At 36.8% G+C, this 19,183-nt stretch overlaps 1 protein-coding gene across 1 annotated transcript; it reads right to left on the reverse strand.

The window, feature by feature from the left end:
* Nucleotides 1-8,075: 8,075 nt before the first annotated feature.
* LOC140746522 (uncharacterized) lies at nt 8,076-18,154 on the reverse strand. Its single transcript, XM_073078676.1, has 5 exons — nt 18,022-18,154; nt 13,486-13,613; nt 11,467-11,598; nt 9,652-9,854; nt 8,076-8,627 (listed from the first exon to the last, which is right to left on the reverse strand). Exons 1-5 carry the CDS (start codon nt 18,126-18,128, stop codon nt 8,394-8,396), a joined length of 804 nt encoding a protein of 267 aa, XP_072934777.1. The 5' UTR covers nt 18,129-18,154; the 3' UTR covers nt 8,076-8,393.
* Nucleotides 18,155-19,183: the final 1,029 nt, after the last annotated feature.

Genomic DNA, 19,183 nt, shown 5'->3' on the forward strand with positions numbered 1-19,183 from the left:
CAAAGTTGTTGTCCATGAGCCCAGGAAGGTTTCAGAGTTGGTATGACCAATTTTCGCCAGATGGCGCCACTTTCATACCAATGAAGGTACGGATTTTCAGTTTTATGTATGTTGGTATGTCATATTATTTTCTTTTAAACGCGGGCGAAGCCGCGGGCAAAAACTAGTAAGGTGTAAAGTAGCAAAGAAGCATGCAGCCCACGTGATGGTAAGCGGTCACTGTCACCAATGGATATTTGTAACCATTTCCATATAGAACAGGGATTCTGACTGAACTCGATCTCAGGTGCATTACTTCTGTGGATTAGTTACACTAACAGAGGACTAACATGGTTCACTTTAGTCATCTGGAGTAGCATGAATATGCCTTATATATAAAAAGGCCAGCTACCACGACAAGAACCGCTTCACGTTAGGAATACGTGCGGCAGTGGTGTCTCCCCGTTCGAACAATACGGGTTCTACCACCATTTCCCTTGATGATAAATCATTGTCTATGAATATACTTATGTAATCAACCCCATTAGAAATGAGTTTCTGAAGCCTGCTCAAATTACTAGTCCCGACGAATAAGTTGAAACGTCTCAGAAAGTGTCTTTACAGTAAAATACGGCAACACTTACTCGTATATGGCAGGTATAGGTGTGGCTGTAACATGACTAATATATGACTTAAATAGGTGTAGTGATGATGTGACAATCGAACCACTAAGGGCTATACCCTCTAAAACCGCCACCTGAAATAACTCCACAAATAACGGTGTGGACTATAGCCAAAATCCCTTATCTACCTTATTATCTACTTAATAATTACTTAGTTACTGTCACTCACCTGATCAATTATAGACTTTACACCAATAACTCGCTTCTTCACAACTTGGATGCGACTTAGATGAAAACGAAAATTCATATAGCTACATAAACACCACATTATTGCAGGCAAACATTTCTAATATGATTTTAATAACAATTTATTTCATTCACAAGCACAGTTCAAATTGAGCAATACCAAAGGCTCCCAGTGATATGAACAAAATGCGTCTACCCGCGATATAACAATCGAACTCAGCTGCTCACGTGTTTCCTCTTACTTCTCTTCGCTGTACGCATATCCGTGAGTCACTCTATGGGCTCACTGAAAATCAGCGCCGTGGTGCAACTCACCATGGCATCAATGCTGAGTGAGTGCCTTTTCCGTATGCAATGTATACATACAAGCATAGGGATATGCTATAACTTACCTAAATAACTATTGTATTTTTATTCTGCTGTGTTGTTTTAGTATGTATCATGAGTTTTATATGTACCTATATCCCATTCATTTGTAATTAACTTAAGTGGTAGTGGTGGTGGTTTTGAAGGTGGTAGAACCCATTGTGGTTCGACTCCGGCGGCACCACCGCCAAACCCATTTCTACCTAATAACAGCAGTGTTAGGCGCTGCTGTGTTCCGGTTTGAAGGGTGTGGTAAGGGAGACATACTTTTCCGAGGCGTTCCAGGTTAGTCCTCAGGGGTAGCGGTGCATCTGTGGCCGACCTCAGACAGGAATATCTAATCCTATCTGGGGTTGATTACAGATGTCCATGGCGGCAGTAGCCACTTACCATCAGGTGTACTGCATGCTCGTCTGCTACTCCTATATTATAAAAAAATAAAATAAAAAAAAAGTAATTTGTAATTGATATGTGTGTGTACAATGCATTACGTAATAAAGTTATTTCATTTCATTTCATTATTTGTTCAGGTCTATTACATTCCTAGTCCATCTTATTATTTTTTCAGGGAGCCTACCACCATCTTTTAAAAACCATCATAGTTCAGGAAATTTTTATTTCCTCCTTAAAACAGTAAAATATTCCGTCATACACAGTTGAACAAACTTAAACCCTTATTAATTTTTCGTTTATCCATTGTATAAAACCAACTGAAATTGTCATATTTTGCTTAAAAAGTTAAATTTCCTGCAAAAAAAGTTAAAGTATGATTGGAATAACATTGTTTTAAGATATGGTAGTAACCCCCCAGGTCTGTTATTTTCCTAAGTCTGTGGCTCACTGAGTGTTGATTGCAAGGGTAAAAGGTATGAAACCCCAGCAGCACGCTCGCCCGTTCGTTTTGTGCAATTTATTCCGTGCATCCTCTTTTGGCAACACGTTGCACCTCTGAATGGAAATACAGTAACAATTCGTAAAGATAGAGACCTATCTACCTTTATATAGAGTATCAGCAGATACTTGTACCCTTACCATGAGTTTGCAAAACATCCCACAATTTTACGTTATTACTCAATACATTATTCTGTTCCGTTTGCTTCAGTAGACTGAGTTAAGCTGACTGGCTGACTGAGTGCCGCCGGAGTCGAACCACAAAGGGTTCTACCACCTTCCACCTATGTGTTTTATAAGTAATATGTAGGTACTAGACACCAAAGAAGAAGTATTATAAATACAAAAGTGGTTCATTGATCTTTAGTCTACCAGAATATCTCCATGAGTGGCTGATTAATTATTTCTTAGAAACAAAATTTTATAGAAAAAGTACCCCAATTTATAGACTTACTAGCTGACCCGGCAAACGTTGCCATATAAATAAAAAAATGTTAAGGGTGAACAACCTTTATCACTTAGGGGTATGAAAAATAGATGGAAGCCGATTCTCAGACCTACTGAATATGCATTTTGGTGAAAATCGGTAAAGCCGTTTCGGAGGAGTATGGTAACTAACATTGTAACACGAAAATTTTATATATAAGATTTTTATAAAAACTCACACTCAACTAATTTTCCCAAGGACCGAACCCTTAACCTTAGACATCACTAAGCCCCCATTCGCCAATCAAATTGTACTGAACGGTTTTTGATAGCATGTTACAAACTTTTAGGAGAAAGTTCTCCAACTTATAGTACGTATCTAAGTTACAGCTTAATAGTTAAGCGAGGAAAACCGCGTGTAAAATATAGAATACATTTCAATATAAGGCCATAGACAAGTATAGATATCTCACCGCCTTGTAATTGAAGGAAACTCAGGAAGGAAAGCATTAAATGACTTAAACAGCTGACAATTCTGTCAGCCGCTCAATGACTGGCATGGTGTAATTTACGCGCAATAATGCCGACATGCGCAGTTAAGGCACGAAATCGAAGAAAAAGTACGAAAAAATATCGTTTCATTCGTAAATGATCTAAAAACTACATTTTTTTAATATTTTTCTAACACGAAAATAATTGACAGTGACAATTGTCAAAAGGTTACATTGTCTTGTTAGGAGCGAGTAATCTTTACTAATCTATGTATAAGGCTTATTAAGACGTTTGAAGGTGGTAGAATCCTGTGGTTCGACTCCGGCGACACCACCGCCACACCTATTTCTGCTGCAGTGTTAAACGCTGCTGTGTTCTGGTTTGAAGGGTGTGGTAAGAGACATCCTTTCCCGATGCATTCCTGCTTAGACCTCGTAGCAACGTATCTGTGGTCGACTTCAGATATGAAACTTGTCCTATCTGGGGTTACTTTCTTTGGTCAACTCAAAGGTCAGGGTGAAATCGTACAACTGAATTCAGTTAACTGATAGACCTGAATTTTAGCTATATTCATTTGATTGGAAGACTTTATTATTATAAATTATTAAATATAATATTAATTGATTATTAGTATTATCAATAAGTGTGTCGGTGTCCACAGTAAGAGAAAATACCTTGTAATATGTAACTACTAAAACACACTAAACTGTACCTTGAGATACGATTCAATATTTAAAAACTTGTCTTATGTATTTTAATATATATACAAATTGTTGGCACTCAAAGACTAGATAACTTACGAGTATATAAGTTAAGTAAGATTTCACAATGTAATAATTTTACAATATAGTTAGGAACGTCAACAGAAGCTGGAAAATTTAATTGTAAAATGATGGGTATTAACTAAAAAGGGGCGTATAAAAGGGCACTGTAGATCGCCTTCTGGGCAGTTATTTTCCGACTATTGTAAAGAACTTTACTACTCTGCCACTTTTGTTGTTGAATCTATGATTTGTATGCTTAATTATTTTGTTAACTTTGTAAAGTAAAATGTTTTCTCTTTATAAACGTTTGTTTTTATTAAATTGCTGACAAGTTTTCCTAATAATGTAATATGTCTGTGTCCAAAATATAATAAATGAAATAAATAAAAGTATCATAATTAAATAATTTTAACAATATAAGTCTTCGCAGGAATCGTATTTGACCTTCGGTAACTTAAATGTCTCTAAATAACTAATTTCGTAAAATACTAACATTAATCAATTAATTAAGTACATGATGTAACTGGGCGCGTTCTGTTAATTACTTCTGACTCGGCTAACGCTTGCAAGCAAAAAATATCCGCCTACCCACTCTTTTGCTCACAAAATTAAATACGACAATTATTGTTAAACCTCATTTCTCAGTAAGTGATTGTAAATCTTTTTGAGAAATAAAGAATCTTAAACCATAAATAACTAATTTAAACATACTACTTATAAGAGATAACTAACAGATGGAGCGCGGATAACCACTAAAACTTAGGTAACCAGAGCTAAGTAACAGTTGAAGTTTGTTAGCCACTTCCCAGTCTCTATAGAGCCTCCGTTGAGTAAGTTATTCGAACTTGTTTCGTGTATATAGAAAATGGACATATGTTTGTCTCTTTGTCCTTTAAACATTGGTACAATATTTATCCGATTGCCAGAAAGGAAGTTAATAAATAATGACGCTTACTTTTTATGTACCAACATGGTCTGGTCACCTGTGATTAAGCTTAAATAAAATGGAAGTCTAACTACTGAGTTGAACTGGTGGTAGTTGCTTACGTTCATCACGTAAATCGGAAGGTCTGCTGTTCGAATCCATTGTGAGGAATCCTTTTTTTTCTGTTTACGAGGGGAAAACCAACAAAAGGTATCCGACGACGTGGGAGCAACGCCGGGTTATGTGGGATTTTTACCGCAATTAGTAGCCCCCGGTGGCCGTGCTCAGCACTTGGTGAAGAATTCCGGGATCTACGATGGAACACAACCAGAGTCCTCCGAGTGCGATGCCTCTATCTGGTGTTACGACGGTATGCGGCCACACACACTGCCGTCATTCCTGGGATTGCTTGCTGGACGGTTCGAGCTCCCAATCTTGCCGCCCGCAACTCTGGAAGCCCCCTTTTAGTCGCCTCTAACAACAGGCAAGTGATACCGTAATTCTATTCTAGTCCCGAGACTACAGGGACAATTGTAAGGAAGCCTGCATGTCTGAAAGTTTTTAAGAAAAATGCTTCTCAAGGGTGAGCGAAGTCAATCAATCCGTACTCGCCAAGGCCATAGTAGGATATGGTCTAAATTCCTATCTCTCTCCTCTTACTCCCTCGCTAGCTACCCTCTCAAGAATGTTCAATAGTATTTTCTATTTTTCTTTTTTTATGATAAATAATATAAATTTACCATTGTTAACAAAATTAACTAATAACTTTTAATCGACCGCAGAGGGTAATGTTTATGCATGCATTGTATGCCTATGCATGTAGATAATAGGTATGTCTCATTCTTCGTGCAGCCCAAATGGCTTGACGCATTTTAACATATGAGGTGTCGTTTCGTCTAAATTGTGGGTGATACAGGCCATTTTTGCAGTCGGGTTTATATGAATATCTAGTTATATATCAAGCTTGTATAAAAGTAGGTAAGGAGAAGAAAATTGCGTCAATTTATCCAAATTAAAACCAAGAGGGCGTGTGATAACCGCCAAATGAAAAACGCGGGCGTTGGTTTAGAAAATTGGTAGATTTATTCAAGGGAATCTTTTATAGTGACCATTTTTTCTTTTTCCTCGATATACTTGGATAGATATAAGAAATACATAAGGTATAATTATATTAAGAAGGTGGCAAAAAAAAAAACATTTTATTTTGTGTCTAGAGTTGAAATATGGTTATATGGTTGAAAAATCATGAAAAATCAAAAAATCTGACAAGCAGTTTTTTTTAGCCGTCACTGATAATAAAAATTTGGAAAAATGGTTTTTGGTGGTTGAATATAGGGACATAGTCCTCAGGAGGTGGCAAGAACGCATCTTTGATCGCCTTCAGGTACCGTTGCGTCCTTTGCGAGCTTTGCATCCTCTGAAAAATTTCAAGTGTCTATTTATTACAGTTCCGGAGATAGAGCTCTGTGACAGACGGTCAGATGACGAAGTCTAAGTTTCCACCAAAAAATAGAGATAAGGGCGATAGGGAACCAAAAACTAATATTTATAGGTATAGGTAGAATAGAATAGATACCCTTTATTGCACACTTACAGTAGAATTTAACAGTATTAATTAAGATAAAAAACAGTATGCAATAGGCGGCCTTATCGCTAAGCAGCGATCTCTTCCAGACAACCTATGCATGGGAAAGAGAAAAGGACAAATAAGGAAAGGAGGATAGGGTGTGCGAAGTTAGAGGTGGAGCAGACTACAAGGAATAGAATTACAGTAAACAATAATAACATAAGATGTAGGAATCCGATATTAAATGAAGGACAAGAAAACAAAAAAGACAAAAGCATATCAGTTAAAATAGCAATAATAATAGACCAAATAAAATATATAATAATAATAATAATTGAAAAAAGGAACAAAACTAATGTGGAAATGACGAGAGCAAGGGAGGAAATAAACAAGATTTATAAATAATGTTTCCTCAGTTGATTTTTAAATTCGTCAAGCGATTTAGCGCATCGTATGGACAAAGGCAATTTATTCCACAGGCAAACAGCAACAGAGGAAAAGGAGTTTTTGTAGAAAGACGTAGTATGAGTGGGAGTTCAGAGAGAGAGATTAATAGAGTATTACCCAACTAAACTAATAAACAAGCACGCGAACAAACTACAATTTAAAAATACCACAGATTTACAAATGTTTGTAAATATATACAGTTTCTACTCTAAGCGCACTACAGAGCTTATTCTATTAACCAGCCATGCCGTATCTCGATCGAGCGGTTCCAGAATAAGGCCACTTCCACATAAAAATAAAATAAATAATATAAAAAATATACGTTTGTAGGTGGTGGAACACTTTGTGGTTCGACTGCTTCGGCACCACCGCCACACCTATTTCTGTCTAATAACAGCAGTATTAAGCGCTGCTGTGTTCTGGTTTAAGCGTGTGGTAAGGGAACATACTTTTCTGTGGCGTTCTACCTTAGTCCTCAGGGGTAGCGGTGCACTTGTGGCCGATCACTAGTAGGAATCTAATCTGGGGTTTATTACAGATGTCCATGGGCGGCAGTAGCAACTTACAATCAGGTGGACTGCATGCTCGTCTGCTACATAAAAAAGCTGCCGCCGTTAGAGTATCTATAATTTGTGGCTTCTAGAAATAGTTAAATTTCAATATTTAGTGTGTAAACATTAGATAAATTGATTAATAATAACAAGCCTAAGATTATTGTTTTTTTGCTTCAAATAATAATTACTATTGCAAATCGCAAAAATATTTGTTAGGAAAAAATTTGATGGATCGTTTATTATTAATAATGGTCGTTAGTGTGATAGAGCCCTTAATCTCTAAACCCTCTGTTACACATAGGGAGTAATGACTGTATAGAAAGGGTGCCGGAGTGAATGCCCCATTTGAAGGGTAGTTTTTGTTTACTGCATATTGTTCAGGAAGGGTTTTTCAGTACGTTTTGTAGTTATTTGCCTTGAACGTGTACTAAAGCTTTTAACCTTCCATCCCTTTAGTACTGATGGATCAACCCATTACTGTCTCACTGCTGGGCAGGGGTGTCCTCTCATAATGAGAAGGATTTGGGCATACCACCGCGCTGGCCAAGTGCGTATTGGTAGACTTCACATACCTTTGAAAACTCTTTCTAGATTTCTCAGGTATCCATGTTTCCTCGCGATGTTTTCGTACGCCCTTTAACCAAGTGATAATTCATTTCTCATTTTTCTAATACGCACATAACTTTGAAAAATCAGAGATGCGTGAGATTTTAACCTCGGACCTCTCGATCAAGAGCCCGATATTCGCAACCACTAGGCTATCATTCCTTTTTAGATATACGAGTAAAAACAAAATTCAAATTTCTTAAGTGTCACTTTAATACTAGAAAAATGGCAACAAAATAAACAAACTAACTTTTTGTGTAACTTCAATTACAACCAAGGAATACATTTGGTAAATTTTAAACAACAAAAACAATGAAATGAGACCTAATATCAAATAAACATTTTCTGAGTTTAAATTACTTATTAGGACCAAAAAATAGACATAGATTCTGCAATACAATATAGAAGTATACAAAAAAAAAAATAAAAAAAAATTACTAAGGGAGCTAATACTCGAGCAATAATTTTCAATATTGCACAATATAATTGACCGTTTAGGCTCTTATTCTACACACTTTTAACACACGCCTTGAGTGAAGAATAAATGATTTTACTAGGCAGCCTATCGTGGTAGCTATCAAAGATCGTCACACAACCAAATGGTAGATTTTTATCAAAGTTTGTTTCATTATGCTTAATTAACTTAATGGTATTCCCTTTTCTATGTCTATCTAATAAATAACAGTTGTTTGTTTGTGTTTGTATTCTGCGAGTTTCGATTCTAGGAGATTCTTCGTTTTCCTGAAACAAACAATACTATTTGTCTCTACAATTTGTCAACGAAACATATGACGTCATATTTGAAAATTTTGAGATCATTTTTTAAAACACTGAAGTAGCGAACGTGCATGCAGTCCACCTGATGGTAAGTGGCTACTTGCGCCCATGGACATCTTTAATCAATCCCAGATAAGATTAGATTCCTACTTGAGGCCACAGACGCATTGCTACCTAAAGACTATGTGAGAACGCCTCGGATAAGTATGTCTTCTTCACCACACCCTTCAAACCAGAACACAGCAGTGCTTAACACTTCTGTTATTAGGCAGATTGATGTATCAGTGGTGCCTCAGGATTCAAATTACAAAGGGTTCTACCACCTTACAAAGTATATATTACAAGTGTAAGGTAGAACTTTGTGTTAGTTTTTTTTTTATAATGTAAGAGTAGCAGACGAGCATGCAGTCCACTTGATGGTAAGTGGCTACTGCCACCCATGGACATCTGTAATCAACCCCAGATAGGATTAGATATTCCTAGCTGAAGTCGGCCACAGATGCGTCGCTACTCCTTAGGACTAAGCTGGAACGCCTCGGAAAAGTCTGTCTCCCTTACCACACCCTTCAAACCGGAACACAGCAGCGCCTAACACTGTTGTTATTAGGTAGAAATAGGTGTGGCGGTGGTGCCGCCAGAGTCAAACCACAAAGGGTTCTACAACCTTTAAACCTAAACCTACCTACCTAAAGACTACGTGAGAACGCCTCGGATAATCTCCTTCACCACACCCATCAAACCAGAACACAGCAGTGATTAACACTTCTGTTATTAGGCAGATTGATGTATCAGTGGTGCCTCAGGATTCAAACTACAAAGGGTTCTACCACCTTACAAAGTATATATTACATGTGTAAGATGGTAGAACTTTGTGTAAGTTTTTAAATATTGGTAATATTGCGATAAAACCTTCGATATTATCGGATATTATTATGCCTTCAATAACAATATCGATATTTTCAACGTGCAACCCTAGTTAGCTACTTACCTCACTTGACAAATTTTCAGGAATAACACTATTTTCACCATCATCATCATCATCATCATCATCATCATTATCAGTATCTCTTTGGTCTTCCTCGCTACTCGTTTCTTCTAACGAGTCATTGTCATTATTTCTAGATCGTTTTCGATTTTCGTTTCGAAACGATTCAGATAGTTGTGATCGTCGTTTTAACGATGAGCTGGAATCTGTTAAATATCTTATTTTTATTATGTGAATAAGCATAAATAATGTAATTACTATAAATAAATAAATGACACTTTCTTGAAAAGCCCTACATTAGGATTTTTTCCGTATCGTCGGTGTCATGGATTTAAAGAGGGGGAAATCTCAAAAGGCAGAGGCAGAGGGTGTGAAAATTGATAATATTTTATTTTTATATATTTTTAGCAAGCATTCAGTCCACCTGATGTTAAATAGCTACTTCCCATGGCCATCTGTAATCAATGCCAGACAAGTCCGGATTCCCACCTGAGGTCCTCCAAAGATGCGCTGCTACCTTAGCACACCCTTCAAACCAGAACACATCAGTATTAACACTGCTGTTAATAATCATAAATACGTCGGCGGTGGTGCCACCGGAGTCGAACCACAGTGGACTCTACTTATAAATCTTAGATTACATTTCCAATAACAGTACAATATCATTGTATCTAATTCTTATTTTGTTTGTGTTTTGGCAAAGGTGAATCTCCCGCCGGGCTTGATGGTCATGCCCGGGGAGCGGCCGCGCTTCAACAGTCTCAGTTCGGAGCTTGTATATATGCAAGATGTTGAGAAAACTTCGATAGCGTGTTTCAGAATACTCGTAGCGGCATCTCTTGATGAGTAGCGGGAAGTCGCCGCAGTGTAGATTTGTTTTTGATTATCTTAGCACCACTTCAGTCTGCACTTAAACCGCTGTCTGGTTTTAAACATGTTAACATATAAAACTCACCATTGGGTTTGCCATGAGCCACCCAAGTCTGAAAACTGCGCTGCGCCTCTTCATGTACCTCCCTAACATACCTATTTCAGCCAATCACATTTTTCTTCTACCTCTACGATATTTTATATTATAATTACAGCAGCCTTCCTTGCAGTCTCAATAATATTTAAGTATATTTTATCGATAACATTTCTATGCAAACACATTACAAAAAAAATCAACACAATCCTTACATTCATCTGGGAAATTAATATTTCTTAAACCCCACCGGACCTTGTCAGTAACGATTTTACTACACTGAGTTTTTGAAGTTATATCCTTATCCTTACTAATATTATAAATCCGAAAGTAACTCTGTCTGTCTGTCTGTCTGTCTGGTTGTCTCTTCTTCACGCCTAAACCACAGAACCAATTTTAATGAAATTTTGTACAAAGATAGTGTGAGACCCGAGAAAGGACATAGAATAGTTTTTATCCCGGAAATTCCACGGGAAGTAGGGATGGCGATTTAAGATCGATTAATCGGAGAATCGATCTTTTAGACCGAAAAATCGATTATTTTAATCGATATTAGTACGAATTGAATCGTCAACTATGCATTTGGTCAAGTGATGATCTTTAACAAATTTAAGTTTGGCAAAGTTGTTGTGAGCCCACGAAGGTTTCAGAGTTGGTACGATCAATTTTCGCCAGATGCCGCCACTGCCATTCCAATTAAGTTACGAATTTTCTGTTTTATGTATGTTAGTATGTAATATTATTTTCTTTTAAACGCGGGCGAAGCCGCGGGCAAAAACTAGTTACCCATATTACAGATAACTTCCAATGGAAAATGGTGATGATAAATGGTTAATCAATTTTAGAATACTCACCACACGACCGTATCTCAGAATCGTCGCTATCGTTCAAAATATTCAAAATACTGGAGCGTCTCTCGCCCGCGCTCTCGTGTTTCATCCCGCGAGTTTTCCTTAAAGCCATCCCCATTTCCAGTTCGTAACAGTCTGGAATAGTAAAATAACACATGTTTATTTATGTTTACGTTTAATTTACTGTAAACGTGATACTCTGTTTACTTTGCTTCCCGTAATAGATTACGTATGTCGCACCGCGCGCGATTTAGTGACGACTTTAAATTCTATTTCATCTCTTTCGATATATCATTTCTGTGGTGGATCCAGAAGGGAGGAGGGCTCAGGACTAGCCAAAACCAGAACAGTAATTAAAGAAGCAAAGAGCTTCTTTAATTAATTAAGTTTAAATGTGCAAATTATTTCACATTATTTGGTGTGTGTCACATTATTTGAACTTCGAACGGGTATAGTGAGGTAGTTTTGTGCCACTAAGCAATTACTATTTTTTTATAATATAGCAGTAACAGACGAGCACGCAATCCACCTGATGGTAAGTGGCTACTGCCGCCCATAGACATCTACTTTTATAAAGAACACATTTATCACAGGAGTGAGACTATAACAGGAAGATAAATAGGGATTCGCTTATAGCTTACAATTAGCAGTAGAACGAGTCATTTAATATGTTTAATTAATTTAGAACTAATAAAATAATGTTTGTTTATAATATTATATGGCATCCGTAACACAGCTTTGTAGTTTATGGCATTATTCGTAATATGTACCCTGAATACCCTGGTTATAATAAGTATTTCCCATTATAAAACAATCGTAAATTACTTTTGTAGTAACGGGTCATAATTTTTTTTTATTGACGAGGTGGAAACCTTCAAAAGCTACCCGATGCCATGGGAGTGACGCCGGTTTATGTGGGACTTTTACCGCACTAAAGCCCCCCCGGTGTCCATCCTCGGCGTTTGCTCCAACTCCGGGATCTCCAACGGAACACAAACGGAGTCCTACTAACGCAATGCCCTTATTATCGGGTTCTGTCCTGGGGGGAGCAATTTACGCTCCTCTTACATACCCTGGTGATTACAGCGATATGCGACCACACAAACCGCTGTCCTTCCCTGGGTCGCTTGCTGGACAGTTGGAGCTCCCACTCTTGCCGCCCGCAACCCTGGAAGCCCTCTTACGACAGGCAGGGGATACCGTAGCTCTATTTTGGTCCCAGTACTACAGGGACAAACATAACCTAATAAAGGCATTTACGGCGCTTTTCCTGTCGCGTGTGTTTAACTACTCACGCGTGATCCATCGGCGCATATTTAGATACATACATACAACTATTTCGCTGCTGACTTTTCGCGAGCCGTGTACATGTTCTGCTATAAAGGGTGTGCTCAAGGACAGATCTGCGACCGATCTCAGTACCCTTACCATGAGTTTTCAAAACATCCCACAATTTTACGTTCCGTTTACTCAATCCATTATTCTGTTCCGTTTGCTTAGTAGACTGAGTAAACGTAACAATAAGTAAGTGCTCAGTCTTTTTGTCTACCTCACATGTTCGCAAAAAAGAGACACAAAACATAAAGCGCCATTTTGTCAATTTAGACATTTAATGTTACGTTACTGACACTATAGTTCTGATACAATCCGCTAGGCGCTGATAGGACTTTGTATAGGCAATACGTAAACAAATACCAAAACAGTCATATTTGTCAAAACGTAAAAACTCATGGTAAGGGTACAGATCCCTTTTGCGTACTACCTGAAGTTGAGTATAACAGGTGTCCATGGGCGGCAGTGGTTTTGTTCCATCAGGCTCAACATGCTCGCTTGCTACTTCTATATCATTAAAAAATCTATCTTTTGTGGGTACTTAGACACAAAGTTATACATTATACCATAAGACTTTTCTATGCATTATACACACATTTATAGACTTACCTATATTATAAATATATTAGAGACTAGTAAAAATTCAGAGTAATAAAACATTACTTTTACGAGTACTTCAACTACGCTTACCTTTAAAGAGACTATCCACTTCTTTCTTATACAACCTAGCAACACCATGTATAAATACAGAAGAGGCTCGGAGTGACAGTGGAGCTGATCTGTCCGGGTTGCCATCAAGCAATCGATCCAAAGAATCACTGTGAACAAGTTATCAATCATATTACAGTTACATCACACTGATTCATGTATAGATCACATAATTTCTATTATTACATAATTTACATCGTTTATTAAATGCTAGAGAGGCGCCGAATATTTGTTTGGTATTCGGTGTTCGACTTATTCGGTATCTTGTATTCGGTCGAATTATTCGGTTTTGGTGCCGAATATGTTCGGTTCGAGTATTTCTATTTTCTTGTGTACACGACATGGTACAGGACTAAAACACTTCTTATGTAAGATTTATGTTATATTATAAGTGAAACTCAAATCCTATGAGGAGTGTGTTGAATAAAGCTAATAAAATAAAGCAATTAAACTTCAAATCAACATTTATTTTAATCCTTAAATCAGTATTCATTTTTAAAACTCAAATCAACATTTTAAAGTATGAATGAACACATAACTGGCAAATTGACAATAAAGAAATGGTAAACCGAATAATTCGGCCGAATATTCGGTTCAGTAAAGGTTAATCCGAATTTTATTCGGTGAAACCACTATTCCGCGCATCTCTATTAAATACTTTTTCTATTTTATATTTTTGGAATATTTAGACGAATCCAACAACACCTCTAATGTTAAAATCCGTCAATCCATTTCGGCTGATTTCACTGAAGCCTGCAAACATCGCGTATTCATTACAAATACGGCTTCCATATCACTAAACCCTTTTTCGTGAGCAACTTTGCGTCAAATTCGCCTTATAGGAGTCGAATTTCACACGTTCCGCCATAGTTCATATACTTATAGTTTACCGATACATACTGATATATTTTATGTACTTTATAACTTCACTATTCTTATGACAACAAGTATTATTATTTGCAAATATGGGATAATTTAATACTCTTTATAAGCTTTGACTTACCATATCATTTTTATTAAATTATTACTAATATTATAAAGAGGAAAACTTTGTTTGGTTGTAATGAATAGGCTCAAAAACTACTGGACCGATTTTAAAAATTCTTTCACCATTCGAAAGCTACATTATCTACGAGTAACATAGGCTATATTTTATATGAAATATATTTCATAAATAGATTTTGAGGCGGTAGGTTTACCGGGTCAGGTAGTTTATAATGTAACAGTAACAGGCGAGCATCCGTTCCTGAAGGTAAGTGAGGAACCCATACCCTTCCACGAAACCACAAGAACTTTTTCACGCTAGAAATAGGTATGGCGGTAGTACCTCCCCGATTGAATTACTTTCCACCTTTCGAAAATAAAATTACGTTTACTTTATTAAAACTTGGTTAACCCATTAAATATGGGTTACGCAAAGGGTTAAACTGGGTGAATTCAATAAATTTTTAAACCTGTAATCAGACGCGCCGCGGGTGGGCTTATAAATAAATTAAGGTTTAAAATTGCTGTCCAGTCTGTTTGGGTATGTAGCTCTATTGTGTTGGCGTTTCAGTAACAATGTTTGAAAGTGGCAGAACTCTGTGGTTGGACGCCAGCGGCACCACCGTCACACATATTTCTGCTTAATAACAGCAGTGTTAAGCGCTGCTGTGTTCTGGTTTGAAGGGTGTGGTAAGGGAGACATACTTTTCCGAGGCGTACCAGCTTAGTCCTCAGGGGTAGCGGCGCATGTGTGGCCGACCTCAGGTAGGAATATCTAATTCTATCTTTGATTGATTATAGATGTCCTTGGGCGGCAGTAGCCCCTTACCATCAGGTGGACTGCATGCTCGTCGGCTACTCCTATATTTTACCATCAGGTGGACTGCACGCTCTTCTGCTATTCCTGTATAAAAAAGTTGGTTACACAAGTCCATGAGCGGCAGTGGACACTAGTTATTTGGTATCCTGGTTCGTTTAATACTCCAGTCAAAAAAAAAAGGTAGGAAGCGTTATTTTTGGTTCGTATTTAAACTGGAAAGTCCGTACCGTTTTTATTGCGTGCAAATATTGTAAAAATCCCTGATTGGAACAAATATTTGAACCCCAATTAATATTTGCTTTGGTCAGCGTGCCATACCCCTGTTTTTGAGTAACGCTGCTGCCCATTTACTGGAAATAGTGGACAATAATACCCCACTCTTTCAATGAAAATTAATTGTAGAACTATTAACTATTAAAGATTAGGGTACTGATAAGGGAGACATACTTGTCCGAGGCATTCCAACTTAGTCCTAGGGAGTAACAATTACATTGTATCGTATTAAGAAAGCCCAATAAATATCAAAAATTGACAATGTCTACTATGAAGTAATCTTCAAATCTTTGGGAGGTGAAAATGGATAGATTGGTTATTAATAACGAAGCAATGGGACAGTCATAATCAATACCTACATGTTCGCCCGCGGGTACACATGAAGTTTTAACAAGCCCTGTCCAAATATTCAATCCCTTTCAAAGTTTGTTAACAATTTCGTCTTATGCTGGTTTAAGCTATTGTTATACAGATAGTAACGTAACAGTTATACAGGAATACGTTATACAGGAATATGTTATACAGGAAGTAACCACAATCCTAGAATAGGCAGGACATTCTGAAGGTCTGGGGAACAGATAACGTACCTTACTATGTAACCGTTTTTAGGGTTCCGTACCCTAAGGGTACAAAAAACAGAACCCTATTAATAAGACTTTTCTGTCTGTCCGTCTGTCCGTCTATCACAGGGCTATATCTCCGGAACCGTAATAAATAGACACATGATATTTTACAGAGGATGCATAACGGTGGCCGCTATAACAACAAATACTAAAAATAAAATAAAGTTGAATATTAAAGGGGGTCTCCATACAACAAACCGGTATTTTACGCCATTTTTCGATCTAACTGTTAAACCGCACTAGGAAGACGGTTGAAATTTTTACAATCCGTTTACTACTATAACTGGTATTATAATAAGTGAGAAGGTAACAAATAAGAGCCATAAAACATATTGTAATACAGTTATTTTAATTTTATTACACGTTGTTTACGTATCATTAATTATATTATCACCTCAATGCCATCTACTTTTGTGTCACATAACTAAGTACCTATTGTTAAAAAATTACGTATCATTCATCATCAACCCACCGCCATCTATTCTTATTTCATATAACTAAGTATTGTTGAAAATAATAAAATGAATAAAAATAATGAACATTTGGTGGTACGGAAACCTCCATGTTCGAGTTCGACTCGTACTTGGCGAATTATTTACAATTTTTAGGGTTCCTTACCCAAAGGGTAAACAGAACCCTATTACTAAGCCTCCGCAGTCTGTCTGTCTGTCACATAGACAATATTTTTTAAAGAGTATGTATAATGGTATATAATAATAATGGTATATGTATATGGTGGCCGCTACAATAACAAATACTAAAAATTAAAAAAAAGTAATTAATAATTAATTTTGGTGGTACGCAACCCTCCGGGTGTGATAGGATTCCGATCTCATTTTGGGATTGATTACAATTGCCAGTTTTGAAGGTGAATCCTTTGTGGGTTGACTCCAGAAGCACCACCACCGTACCTTTTTCTACTTAATAACAGAAGTATTAAGCGCTGCTGTGATAAGGTTTGAAGAGTGTCGTAAGGAAGACATACTTAACCAAAGCGATCCAAATAAGTCCCCTAGGTAGCACCGCATCTGTGGCCGTTCTCAGGTAGGACTAAATGTTATCTGGGGTTGGCAAAGATGTCCACTGGCGGGAGTAGCCTTTTACCATCAGGTGGATTGCGTATTTGCTACTTCGATAGTATAATAATAGTATATAAAATAGTTATTAAAACAAAACCCACAAAGCCGTAATCCTGACATATTTCGCTCAGTGTAAAAAGTCCTAAAGTTTGCTAAGCATATTGTGGTTGGCTTACAAAATGCGGTTATAGTATGGTTTCCTTTCAGAACATCGTTAGCGCAAAATAAACAGAGACCTACATGTTGATTTACACATAAACTAGCCACAGGCTTAAAAGCATGATGAAACTAGCAATTAAGAATATCGTCTGCCGTATGGTAAATGGTCATTGCTCATATCGACCCCTCCTACGTATAATATAGTAACTGCAAAATGACAACTTTTTTTTTAGATAATATAAGAGTAGCAGACGAGCATGCAGTCCACTGGATGGTAAGTGGCTACTGCCGCCCCTGGACATCCGTAATCAACCCCAGATAGGATCAGATATTCCTACCTGAGGTCGGCCGCAGATGCGCCGCTACCCCTGAGGACTAAGCTGGAACGCCTCGGAAAAGTATGTCTCCCTTACCACACCCTTCAAAACGGAACACAGCTGCGCTTTACGCTGCTGTTATTAGGTAGAAATAGGTGTGGCGGTGGTGCCGCCGGAGTCGAACCTCAAAGGGTTCTACCACCTTCATTACTTACTTATTTTTCGCAGTTGAAAAGATAATATTTAAATCAAATCTTACTTACCATATTTTCGGCAGATTAGCTTCCTCTATGTCCATTTTCTGATAGTTCCCAGCGCGCCATGCTAAACCCAAATTAGAACTATTCATCAAACTATTGTTGTAAAACATATCCGTCACATGAAATTAACACGTTCAAATAAAAAAGAAATGGCGTTCCTAAATAAAATTGTTCACAACTAAGCAATAATGTTCAAGTTATTTTTTTAGATTGTAAATAGATCACTAAGATGGTTTCGCTAATGTTTGAACGGAAATTCACAATGTAATCTTTTTCGATATACCGCCAACAATGTTTTACAATTGGCGCTAACTTTCATAGATAATAAATTTTAACAACTTGTGAGAAGATTAAAAAAAAACATTTTTTTGTACTATATTCATATTTTCAAAAACATTTGCTTCAAAATATAACATGTTTTTTAAACAAATAATATAATTTATGTATAAAACATTTATTTTATAAATTAAAACATGTGATTTATTTTTAATTATAAAACGACATAAACAAATAATATAATTTATAGATAAAACATTTATTTTATAAATTAAAATTAAAGTGATTTATTTTTAATTATAAAACGACGTATAATATTTAAGTGACCATCGATATTTTTTGTCTATTACTTAAACAAACATAGATATTTTTAACAGATAAAAGAAGTACCTACTAATATTACTTCGACGTTCATACTATGTTTAGAAACATGTCTAATTATATTGTTAGTACAAGATGAGTGCAAAATAACTACATTTGGTTACTGTACTCTGCAGGAGACATCACATGTGCCATGTGGGGAATAAAAATAAAATGTACCAACATTGGCACAAGAGTATAGTTTGTTTATGCCGTTTTTAGGATTCCGTATATGAGATAAAATACTTGTAGGACTTTTATTACATCACTTATATTATTATGGTTGTACGTCACTGTTCATATTTACCTAGTCTGGAGTTATTGGGGCTAATTATTAATGAGTACTTTTTTTATTAATCATTAACTGAGTTCATGTGTTTAAGAAAATATAAGAAAATCGTACTCACCATGCGTAACCATTGCAAAAACTATACGCATTTACCACAAGGTTCCGAGTTCGATCCCAGGTCAGGTGAGCTTAATAAAGTAAAATTTCGTTATTACTGATACTAATGCAGATGGACGAAAC

Source organism: Epargyreus clarus, unplaced genomic scaffold (genome assembly GCF_041222505.1).
Source record: "Epargyreus clarus isolate Ecla_fem2 unplaced genomic scaffold, WU_Ecla_fem_2.2 ptg000012l, whole genome shotgun sequence".
In the NCBI taxonomy this organism is placed as follows: domain Eukaryota; kingdom Metazoa; phylum Arthropoda; class Insecta; order Lepidoptera; family Hesperiidae; genus Epargyreus; species Epargyreus clarus.